Source organism: Temnothorax curvispinosus, unplaced genomic scaffold, assembly GCF_003070985.1.
Source record: "Temnothorax curvispinosus isolate PA1 unplaced genomic scaffold, ASM307098v1 QBEX01000740.1, whole genome shotgun sequence".
Taxonomy (NCBI): domain Eukaryota; kingdom Metazoa; phylum Arthropoda; class Insecta; order Hymenoptera; family Formicidae; genus Temnothorax; species Temnothorax curvispinosus.
Genome location: NW_020210520.1, coordinates 1,709,556 through 1,722,180, shown reverse-complemented (window position 1 = coordinate 1,722,180; position 12,625 = coordinate 1,709,556). Strand labels below are relative to the sequence as shown.

At 40.2% G+C, this 12,625-nt stretch overlaps 1 protein-coding gene across 1 annotated transcript in view; it reads right to left on the bottom strand.

The window, feature by feature from the left end:
- The window catches only part of LOC112457356 (lachesin-like), a 163,390-nt gene that overhangs the window by 13,181 nt on the left and 137,584 nt on the right, over nucleotides 1–12,625 (bottom strand). The window contains exons 8-9 of the mRNA XM_025020358.1: nucleotides 980–1,036; nucleotides 623–709 (exon numbers count right to left, since the gene is read on the bottom strand). Of these exons, the coding sequence (XP_024876126.1) occupies nucleotides 623–709; nucleotides 980–1,036 (144 nt within the window). The remainder of the gene's footprint in view (nucleotides 1–622; nucleotides 710–979; nucleotides 1,037–12,625) is intronic.

The following is a 12,625-nucleotide window of genomic DNA, read 5'->3' as shown; positions in this document are numbered from 1 at the left end:
GGAAAATCCAGTTATGGGATGGCATTTGACTATACGTGATGCTAGATTGAATATGTAAATCCGCTCCAACTAGATTGAGATTTTACTAACGTACAGAGTATACAGGTTGCAGTTGAAACCTTTGACTCTTCTTCATATTCGCCAAGAATGATTCATAACGATACTATAAATAATAACAATATATAAATACGTCTGAAAATGTCTGATTACACGCATTTAACGTTGCATTTAATGTTTATTGGAAATTAATACTTCTCCACAACTCGTGGAAAATATTCTGCTTAATAGATTTCTTCCTTTATATTACTTCTGACATTGTCACGTCTAAATTCTGTTCCGTATCTTATTACTTTTGCTTCTTTTTTTTTTGAACGTGTGAGAAAGATCTAAATGATTGATGTGTTTTCTTCAGATAGAGATATATAAAGATCCAAGAGAATACTTCTTCCAAATATATCTCAAATGCTTGTTACTCTTCGTATACGCTCGCGTGACAGCCGACGACTGCATCACTTCGTCGAAATGCGAAGTTGCAGAATCAATCCCATAATTCGCGAAATTGCGATGATGTACGTTGGAAAATTACGTAAAAAAGAAGATATATGCCGCTTCGAGTACTCACCTGTCTTGATGTTCTTCTCATTTTGAATTGTCAGCGAACTTGGATTTCCGTAAACAGAGTTATTCATCTCCGCCATGAATTCCCAATCTGCAAAAGTAAACGCGCGTTGGAAAATTAGATTCAAGCTAGCGAGTACGACATGAATAATATCGATTGTGGTATATATGGAAGCATTAAATCTTATTACGTAGTTCTAATAGCGCAATACGCAATACGCAGTAATTTACTAATTTTGTAATGCTTTATAATAGTTTATAATATATATGCGTATTTATCAATTTTGCACTGCGTGATTTAATATATATATTATATACATAAAATCATCATGAGGCATCTGTCTTTAATATAATATCTTACCTTTTTTGGGGACCTCTGTGGTAGACGGGCTAGGACTGGTGCTTGGCGGTGCGGACACTGCAACAAAACAATTTTCCATCTTCAAAAATCGGATCTACATTGACGTCGCATATTTCACGCAAAATTTATTTGCAGAGCTTTGTGGCAAAATATTCATATATCTCCCAATCGTACAAAAAGGCTCAGTTTTTCTTCATTCATCATTTTTTCGCAATTCTCGTGGAAAAAAAAACACAATTATTTTCAGTGTTTCAGAGAGATGTGCTCTCTCTCTCTCTCAAGCCCTCACCCTCGATTCCAATCTATAGTACCGCTCGTATTTCTTTCTGTTTTCATTCCTATTGTTACCGAGGCCGCCTGCTATTGCTTACATTTTTTTTTATGCGAATCTAAGGAAGGTATACGATGCTGTGCATTACTTTGAATCCTCGTGTACTTTTGAGATAATTCGAGAAATTACATGAAACAAACATGAAATTAAAATGAACCGCGTGGAATTACGTGTTACACTTATATATTTACACGCAACCAGTCCAAAATACTTTTGTCCTCCCAGATTGGGCGAATTCTACGCCGCGCGATATTATGGATCGCGCCACCTGTTACTAACTTCTCTCCCGGAACGTATTAGCTGCCGTAGCGCCGGCCAAGCCGGCCAAACTCTACATCATATTTTACTCCGGTACTACCGACATCCGCGCCTTCCACCCCTACACGCGCCTCCACGCGTAACTTATCCTGGGATATATACCTGAATAATTATTCGTAATTTCATCATTTGTCTTTAGCGAACGCCGTCGTCGGCCGGATTTATTACTGACCGCCGCTGTCCGCGGCTGGACGTACTCACTGCGGAAATATCTGCTAAAAATTTCGCAGAATGTGGCATTAATTAAAATTAGTTAGTATTACTCTTGATGACTTCGTTATAATTGTTACGTTTATCGCTGGCTTTGTCGCATTAGCAGTGTTATAATTAGTTTGTCTGATCATAGAAAATTCATTTGCGCTGTTAGTCCATTTTTATTACTTTATATAATATATATTCCTTCTGTAGGCGCTGTAAACATTTTTTCAATATTATCAATTCTCCATTTCTAAATTTTTTTGCCGAGTATAAAAAACAAAGTTATGCTGAAACATGTATCATACATTTCAATTCGAGCGTATTCGAGATATGTAGGTTGTGCGCAATAGGGAACAGAACAAAGGGATTAAAAGCTAGATTTTACGTGAGAAATATAGCCCTTTAATATGAACACGAACACAAATTCTAGGTTAAATGCTGTTCATGAAATTAAATAGCTTATCTCTCCCGCGGTGTTCCGTGTTTCTTTCTGTTGCGCGTCCAACGGCATAATTTAAAAGGGTAATATCCATTGATAGCCTCGATGTGGAGGATGTGCCCGCAGCGAAAGAGGTCATTGCTATTTGTCACAAGCACCTGAGCGATTACTAAGTGGCAAGGTTGTAGAGAGGGTGCACGCGATGCACGTTGCGGAGGTGCGTTTCTCCCCAAGGTAAATAGGATAGGATGACAAAGTATGCGCCTCAGCAGACGTGTTTACACACGCGAATGTAATGCAAATATGTAGCCCCGCCGTCTTTTCCGTAAGATAATACCTGAATGACTTCCAACCCCCGTTTCACTCGCCCGTGCGGTAATGTTTGCCGCAAAAATTACAACAACGATATTCCGACGTGCAACTCTATCTCGCGACGTTTGTCGCCGTACACACGCGCGAGACGAGGGGGTGCGAATGTAAAATCAATAAAACTTCTGTCGTCGAAAATTGGACGGCGCGGCGAGACGTTAAATTTGCGATTGTCATCCATAAGCTTCTCTACACCTATAATAGAGATCAATATTTCGATATCTGTGTGTCGAAACAAAATACGAATGTTATATCATCAGAAATTGTCGTCGTTCGTCATCGTGGTTATTATGAGGTTACTATCCAGTTTTATAGATATAAATATGGCACGCGCGGTGGATGAAATTCATTTATCATTTTTGCAAGTCACCGATGGAAGGCGAAGAGATTAAAGCTGAGAGCGCAATGAGGAAAAAGCGAGATGGTGGAAGAAAGTGAGAAAGAAAAAAAGAAAGAGAGAGAGAGAGGGGGGGGAGGGAGGGAGGAAGGAAAGAGGAGGAAGAGAGAGAAAGAGGGGAGGGAGAAAGGAAGAAAAAAGGGCAAGGGGAAAAGTGAGAGAAAGTAAGGCAGCGAGACTTTTCACCTTTGATTTATCGCGCTAACTTTTATTTTCCTCAGGAGATATTAAAACCCGTTGTCCTGACCATTTAGCTTCACTGGGCTGATTGATGATTGGACCGGTTAACGCGCCGGCCTTCGCCGACAAATCAACTCTTTCATTATGCCCGATTAATATATGTGTTTGTAGCGTATACTGAAATCTGGAGATTCGGTAGCCGACCCGATCAAAGTTTCATTTAAGGAGAGACTGCTGCAACTTTGCAAGAAATAATTCGCTGATCATCAATAATTATAAAAAATTATTACGAAAGTTTACCGTAAATAAAAAATATTTAGCTGTAGATGTAGATATGTCGGGATTTTCTTCTTTTCAATTTAGCATTCTGTCGAAAGAAAAATCGTAAATAAAATCTAGTAGCGATATTGAAAACGAAACATGTTGCAATCTATTGTCCGCAAAATTTATGCATCCCGAAATGTATTGATTTAGCTTCATCGTCGGTGAGCGAGGAGAACTCATTAAAATCTTAAGACGCCTTAATTAACCTAATAGCATCGTCCCCTTTCATCGGTACGTCACTAAACGATCTGTTTCCCCCATTCGCTCATCTATACCTTCCATCCAATTTCTCCTTCCATCGTGCGACGAGTATGCAAGATCTTCATATATTGTCTAGTGTAATGTTATTCATGTTACACACCGCGCGGGTAATTGTTAGCGTATTCTAGTACAGTATGATATTTATACAATCAGAAAACCAATGAATTGTAGAACCAATGATTTGTAGAACGTAGAACGTCAGTGATATCGAGGCATGCATAAGTTTAAAGTATCAAAGTTGATTCAGGAGAGTAAGACACACATTGGAAAATTGAAAATTAAATAATGACGACAGTGAATTTCAACGAAATGTTATTCAAAGCCATAAGAACGAGTGCTTTCAAGAGTGATGTTTGAATCATAAAATTTGCAATACGCAACATTATTTTAAAATACAGGGTACTCCAGAAGAATAAAACTACTTGGAATATCTTTGTCAATGCAACTTCTTTAGATCATTTTAGAATCTTTTTCTTTTTCGCGAAAATATCGACCGTAATTATTATATTTTTCTGATTTCCCCAACTTTGAAAATAATTTAAGCTTATATTTTAATCATTATCCATTAATATCTATTAATATCCATTAATTTAAGCTAATATTTTAATAAATATCCATTTAAAATTGATTGAAGAATATGATTAATAATATTTTTCAATCAAATTATTTACTTTCTTTTCTCAAGATCTTTTTAAAGTTTGCCAAAAGTTTTCCAATATTTTCAATTTTTAATTTATCAGAAATTATTGTAGCAGTATCCTTGATACGAGAAATGCGAGAAAAAATCAATTCCAAAAGAAAGTCAAAGAATCGGCAACAAACGTTCGATGGTTCGGGCCTCGTAACCCATCACGTAACGTCGTATCGTACGTTTTTTATCTCGCGTGTCCCAGCGCGCCGTAATTAAACTACACGCGGTCTGAATTGTAAATCGTTGATGGTACGAGCAGGCGACCAGGCCGATGGCCACCAATCGTCAATGCTGCCATTATTGCGGTCGGACCGCGATCATTAACTAAATCGACGACAGATCCGTAGGAAATAATTTGCCGTAGGCGTCATCGAATCTCGGCGCGGTACGACAAGCAGGAAATTGCCAGGCTTCGTCGGGTTACGATCGCGTAACCCAATTCCGCGCGAAACAATGGTAGTAGCGGGCGCCGACCCGCTTTTGTCAGCAGCTGCCGCTACATGTCTGTAATTACTCGCGACGAAATCTCTCACTAGCATATCGATCGAAGACGTTCGACCGTTTGATTCAATTAGCGATTGGAGAGGCAGATATACAGGTCGTATTAGCAAGCTCTCCGGCCGATATATCTTCGACCCCCCGACGACCCTTGCCCCTGCGCGTCTTCCGCAAACGCGAAGTCAAAGCCCTCTTTGATAATTACCGACCTACGTCGGTTCGTCACATTAACGCGCCTTGTAACACATCGATCCATTAACGCGCCAACCGGGCAAGTCTCAAGGCGGATGTTGCGACGATCCGCGCTGATATCCCGTGGGGATTACCAATGCCGCTGGTTGGGAACTGCTCCCAAACCATCTTTGGCTTCCTACCGGCGCGGCGCGGCGCGGCATGTCGCCGCACGTGCCGCACGTGACAAAAGAGTACAAGAGGTGTGTTGTGTTTGCGAATTTTCTCTCGACAGATCTTCGAGTGGCTCCGAGAGCAGTTTCTCCACGAAATCATTTCACTTCCTGCGCGCTTGTCCCGGGTCTCTAGTTAGATCCCGTAACGATCAGAAAGGGTTACGGTGGCCGGTATAACGTAGTTATAATTCTATCAGAGCTGCCTTTGTTCGGGACCGTATTTCCAAACGGTGATCTCGATAAAGTAGCCAATGGTGTTCGCCGGAAGGCATTTCCTCGCGGAGCGGCGCGGTCGTCCGAGCGAGAGGGCGTGGATGCGCGCGGTTAAGGGTGGCTAAAACAGCTCGTAGATGCCGAGGGTGACGAGGGGGAGAGACGGAGAGAGAGACAGACCGAGGAAGAGTGAGGGGAAGTGGGGAATTAGTATGCGGCGGCTGTCACGGCGCCATCCCTCGACTGCGGCGCGGCGCCTTCCTGCACCTTTTGCCCAACCCTGGCCTGGACCACCCGGGCTAGACCGTTAATTTTCCATCCCGTGACTCCAATCAATCTTACCGCCGTCAGCGAGTCTCCCTTATGGCGATACCCCGTGGCCCTTTCTCTCTCCTTTGGCTCTCGATACGTTACCCGTCTGCCACCTCGGATTCCAGCCGCTGTCATTTCCGGCTTCCCGATTCCGATGTGCGACTACTAAATACATCGGGCCGTCGTTTACGCGAAAGGCCCGATGCGCGCGGTAGCCGAGCGTCCGGTTGAATCGCGGCAACCAGTAAAGATCTCGATTTGACATAATTAGAGTCTGCAGGGAAATTAATTTTTCAACAATTTTCCCATAATGCGTTTACCCGAAGCAAAAAATAAGGAAAAAAATCTGTTTCGTTTGTTAGAGATTATTCACGTTACAAATAAATTATATCCTGATATTCATTCTCATGTTTATCGGCGTGTGAGTTTCGCGTTATTTTTATTATAATTATTGCCGGAAAAAATGCCATTTACGGTTCGAACTAGATCTTGATAGCCTAATAATAATGTTGTGAATTTTGTACGTTTTTCCAAACTCGGTAAACTGTGTACCGATTTTTTTGTCGGTCTTTCAAATACAGCTCTTTATTGGGACAGTTATTCACATACTTAAATCGATAATTGATTTAACTTTTTTATGTTATTGCCGATCTGTTATATCGTAATTATGTTTAAATTGGTAAATTTAATACTCTTAAAAATACATTAATCCTTGCAATAATGGGTTATTTATGTAAAAATCTAAATTCCATTGAACGCAGATTTAAAACCAATCTCTAAAGTTCTTAGATTTGTTTTAAGCGCAAAACATTTTTTTAAGCACTACGTGTATCACTATATTTAAAGTATACATTTAAAGTATACAATAATACTATTCTTTTTTAATTCAACTTTAATTCATTTAAATTGAAATTCAAGTAATTCGACGAATTACTTTCGTTATTTCAGTTAAGCAACCGTCGCGTCCCCCGTTCGGAATAACAATTGCGAGAGTTCTCTATCCGCGTATTGAGGATTATTACTGTCTGAGTTTCCTATCCATATTATCTGCTTTCGACACCAGCCTCGGGGCGGATCCTGTCGTGAAGACTCGCGCAACACGTAGCGTAATCGGCAAGAGCGTAAACGGAACGCCGACTTTAATGAAGTACGTCGGCGAGATGGCTGATTTAACTACTGGGATAACTATTCATCCCGACCAGACCTAAACAGCTCGAGTTTCTTTGCTCACGCTGTTCGAATTCAATAAAGTTTTCTCATGCCCCATATCACAAATACGATGAACAACATCGCGGAGCGTTTTCTCAATACGGTCTTGGAGGTGCGAATTAACAATAATCTTATTACAATGATGTGTTAATAAACGTTAATGGACGGCTAGAAATTCATCGGTTTGACGTGTCGTTATAATCTCAAAGTTTTCGAAAGACAAGCTCGCAGAGCTACTCCTCTCGTGGTGGGTCTGTGGAGCAGTTATATATTTTACGGCGGGATGAAATCGCGTTGACGTCTGAAACCCGCCTGCGACAAACCGCAAGGACGGATTTCGGATTCCGACGAATCCACCGAACGAGAACTAACATTGGCTTTCCCTCGAAGGCATCGTCTTCGCGGATTTTATGGAAATATTTTCTCCTCCTTCTCGGGATTTTCTTTTTAACGCGCGTTCCGTCTCTCTTTTTCTCCCTCTTTCTTCTTTTCCTACCCTTCTCTCTCGCGCCCTCCTAGACCACCCCCTTTAATCGCATTACCGTACGTAGATATATATATTTCCATTCGTCGAACTGTTCCATTCGTTCGACGCCGATTGAGGCGGTTCTTTTACCATCTTCGTGGCGTTTCATCTTCCGCTTGCTTACCTTCGCCGTTACCAATGGTAATTGGAAGCCGGTATCATTAAATGAGCGTGAAGGCAATTTCGCAGCAAATCTCCGACATAACTGAATCGTTTGCGCATCAATTGTATACTTTATCTCGTTAATGCAAATCAAAGTGCTGTTGGGACACTTTGTTACGCAAGATCGGAATGCTAGTGAAAGACAGCGAAGGTATTGTTAATTAATTATTTAGATTGATATTTTGATTAATCGATGTATTGCTGTTAAATTTTTAAAACAGGTTTTAAAAAAATTGTCCCAAATATTACATTATTGCGTGTTATCAAGCTGTGCTCGAATATTATGAAATTAGTGTAGAAACTTTCGGCGAGCGATTTTATCCTCCCGTCTCACAAATCGAATATTATTGTTTGTTCCTTCGGTCTCAATACCGAAAGGGATCTTCCTAGCCGAATTAGCGCTCGCGCAAACGCAAAAGGAGACGCGCAAAAGCCCGTCGGCACAGAGAGTGAGGCAAAGTTACGGCGCATTAGTTTGTTTAAGAGACAGACGCCGGAGGGAGAGCGCAGTCGCCCGGCGGACCGATGTTACTGGCCGTTTGAGGGACGACTTTCGGAATCGACTTTCCTGCCGGAGCGAAGAGAAGTTTGGCAATTTCCTTGGGCTAATCTGCTGGTCGGTCAGCATTGAGATGCTGCGGGGGTTACTATCGCAGGGAGACCGGGGACGAGGGAGGGGGAGAACGAGAGAGGAGGCGTAGCGGCACGGACGGGGTTGATCCATCGACCACGAACGCCGGGCGGTCCCATGAATTATACAAGCGACTCTCTATTGCTCTCTCATCTGGCATCTCTTTCTCAGAGATATCCCCCGTGGTGCCGACAAGAGGTACGACGAGGAAGCGGGAGCTGAAATCCTCCTCCCTGCGATGAAGAAAAGAGATGGGGAGGGAGGAGAGGAGGGCCAAAGACGCAGACGCGTGCCAGAGTGATCTGAGCTTACACATCACTGCGACTACCTTGACATGGCAACGAGTGACCATCCAATAAAGGATGACAATTAAAGCTTGACACGGACGTCGACACTTTTTCTTTCATTATCCCCGGCGCACGTTCGTTGGCGGCGCACACAAACTGATAGAAGTCACAGACAGGATCCCTAGATTGATGAGTTTCGGCCGTTTGCAACGGCTTTTATAGGTATTAGCTCGCTTTGCGTGAAACTCGCCGCAATAGAACGTAAGTCCCGTTTTCTCGTCGTTATTTGTTTTTTTTTCCTCTATCCATGCAGTCTGATTTATCCAGTGATGATATCGCATCGAAAATGTATATTTAACTGTTTTTATTATTTACGAATATCGATAATGAATAAATGAATTAACACGCTAACTTAATCAAAATTACAAATTAGCAGATTCATTTTCGGTTACTTAATTATAAGATTTCAGATTTTCTTGTTACTATTATCGAAAGCAAGATCTTTCCAATATAATTAAAATTTAAAAAAGCATTAAATTTTAACATTGTAAAATCATAAAAACTGGTCGCTAAATTTCGCGGTGAATAATTACAATATTTCGATCGCGAAAAGGTGTATCAATCTTTCTCCTTTAAAAAGTTTTAATAAAAGATATATGTGTATACGCATTGAATTTTTTATATTGTAAAGAATAATAAACGTACAAACAATACGCAGTCTAGATATCAGAAACAATGATGGCTTAACAAAAAGCAAGATATACGCGAAACACAACTAAATACGTATTGATACATTCAAGGCAATTGTTATTTTCCGAAGATATTCCCCGCCGATTTTTCCGCTGACCTATTTTCACGACGGTTTTGCATGACGGTAAATCCGGGATGGTCTCTCATAAAAAGTACTTGTCGCCCGCTCCCACGCTTATACATAGGCAAATATGTGTGCACGCATATTGTCCGCGTGTACGGCGAGAGAACGAGACATTTAACGAATTTACCTTTCAGGAAGTAACAAAGCAGTGTGTCCGCTACTCCGCAATTAATTCAACCGTGCGGCCATTAAAAATACGCCACGCGAAATTTGCACAGTAAAGAGACAAAAATGTGTCGGGAAACGGCAACTCTTTCCGTCGCGCCGGCATCGAGGCGTGAAGTTAATTACCCTTTCGCCGGCGCTCTAAGATTTTCTCACTTTCGTAATACGCCACAAAGTTGCCATGAATATTCATCATTCGTTCTGAGAATGTGGAAAATCGTTCGAGACGCACTAACAGATTTCGGGATTCAGTTTTACGAGCGTAAGCTCATCTCGCGGAGCGCGCTCGTTCCCGCTATTGTGAGCGACACAATCTGTATTTATAGAGCTCGAAAGCTACGCTCTAAGTGCAGGCTCTCTTCTTTTTTGTTCCGCAATCAGAATGAGTACATGTAATGAATTTGGGTAACAAGGTCGCCGTTCATAATTATTTCACATATATGGAGAAATGCGCCCATTAAAAATAGACACTCAATTTCCAGGGCATGGCAGCGACGAGAATAAACCGTACCGTAACAACGGCGCACATTATTCCCGATTATGCAGCATTAGCGCATTATGATAACGTGAAATTATTTTTCTGTCGTAATCTCTTGCGTAAATGAATTCGTTTAGGTTACACAATATATATATATATATGTTACACCGTTACACGCGCAAAACATTTCTTTCGCAATCATTATCTCCGCATTTCAGAATACAGAATATTTTTATAATGCGTGTCTCGTTATCGCGTTTTGAAGCACAATTCATAGGTCTTGAAAAATTTTTACAACTCTACAAACTCTATGAAATAATAAATTATATTAATTTATCTTTAAACTCGTTTTTACGAAAAACAGAAGAGGGAAGAGAGGTCCACGCACATATCAGTGTTGACGGAAATAATATCGGCAAAGTTACGATACAGAGTTGCCGGAGCGACGCAGTTTCGTATCTCAGGTATAGTAAACGGGGGTGTAAGATTGCTCGTCCATTGCATCATAAATAATTTATTGAATCGGGGGTTACTAAGAATCGCGACTCAACGAGGAGGACAAAAGTTTCGAAGCGACCCCGAGGCTCTCCACGTTAAAGTTTCGGCCGTGCGGTACGAACTCATGCCCCGAAGGTAGACAGCGGGGTCTCCATACAACCCGGTACAAAATTTTTACGCCTCCGCGCGCTGACGAAGTTATAGAAAGGTGTGCCATATCGGTGGGACGTCCCGTTTTGTGTCTGCCGAGTTTGCGGAAGTCTGATCAATTCATAATTAAAGCGGCGGAGGTAATAGAGAACTTCGCGATATCACGCCGTCGAAAAGTGCCCACTGTGCAAGCAGTTATGTTCGCCCGCCTCTCGAGATGAAGAATTCAACGGTGAGTTCTTCGACGTGAAATCTCATGTGATTTCTATTGTAAATTATACTGCAAGACCCATTCCGCGGAGAGGAGAATTGCAGTTTTAAACCTATGAATTTATAGTACACGATATGTACACGGAATTTCGAGTTATTCGCCCGTCGTTATAAACGACGAATCTATTAAAAAATAGTTTAAAAAATGTGTTATTAAGAGCAGATATCAGTTAGCTTTAATATTATAAATTGAAAAACTATATCTGTACTTTTTTAAAAGTAAAAGATCGTATCTCTAGTTTCTGTCAAAATGGAGCTAATTCACTTTTCAATATAACAGGAGCTTAAAGTGTATAATATAAAGTGTATAAAACATCTTATGTTTATTATTATTAGTTCCTAAGATACAATGTTTAGAAAAAGTCGTATTGAAAATTTTTATAGTGACTTAATTTTTAAACCAGGTACAGCGTGTTATTGGCAGTTGCACTATTAAACATGTAAGATACTTTTATTCAAAAGTTAATAAATCAAGTCGCTACTTTTATTTTATATCTAAAAAAATGTATTATTTCTTTCTCGAAATGTTTAAAAATGGACATACGATTCTTTACTTCTATAAGGTACAGATATGCAGCACTATAATTGTTAAAAATTGCTCCATTTCGAAAATGATAAATTCTTTCTTGCTTCTTTTAAAAATAGAATTAAAAAGTGTGTTATAAAAAGAAAGTACCAATTAGCTTTAATATTACACGGAAAGAACGGTTTTGCTGAAGTACCTATCTAAAAATTTAGTTAGATATAGATCTGAAAATAATTTTTTAAATTTTTTTTTGATGGTACAAAAAAATTATTTTCAGATCTGTATCTAGCTAAATTTTTAGATACTTCAGCAAAATCGTCCTTTCCGTGTAGAAATAAAATACTATAATATATATGTAGTACTATAATTGTTAAAAATTATTCAAAAATGATATATTTCTTTCTCGCTTCACCTTTTTTCACGGATCTATTACTTAATAAATGAGTAACAATAACTTAAACACCTCTCGCTAAAAGCCTTCAAAAGTGTTCAATTGCATTAATATTGTAGCAAGGAGTGATTGATATTTATAGAACAATTGCATTTTGTAATATTCATGATATTCCAAAATTATCCGAGAAATAGGAATACTAATATAGCGGGAAATGAATATTTCTTCGGAGCACACCTCTCGGATAAGTTAAGAATATAACTTCGTGGAGATACTATCTGCGTGAATATCAGTGAGAAAATGCTTGCCGGCAACGTTTCAAAATCTAAACGAGATTTTCGGTGAAACTCGTTCCTCCGTGTAACTCCGATGGCAAAATTGCTAAGTGCCGCTGCGTTACCAGCGTCCGGAATGCATGTGCAGAAAGAGTTTCACAACAAATTTATCAAAGTCACGCCGGGCCACGACTTCGTTTGCATCTTACGCTGAAGAATTCGTTAGTGAAATTCTCAAATCCAAATGAAAAGCTCGTAGAACTTTG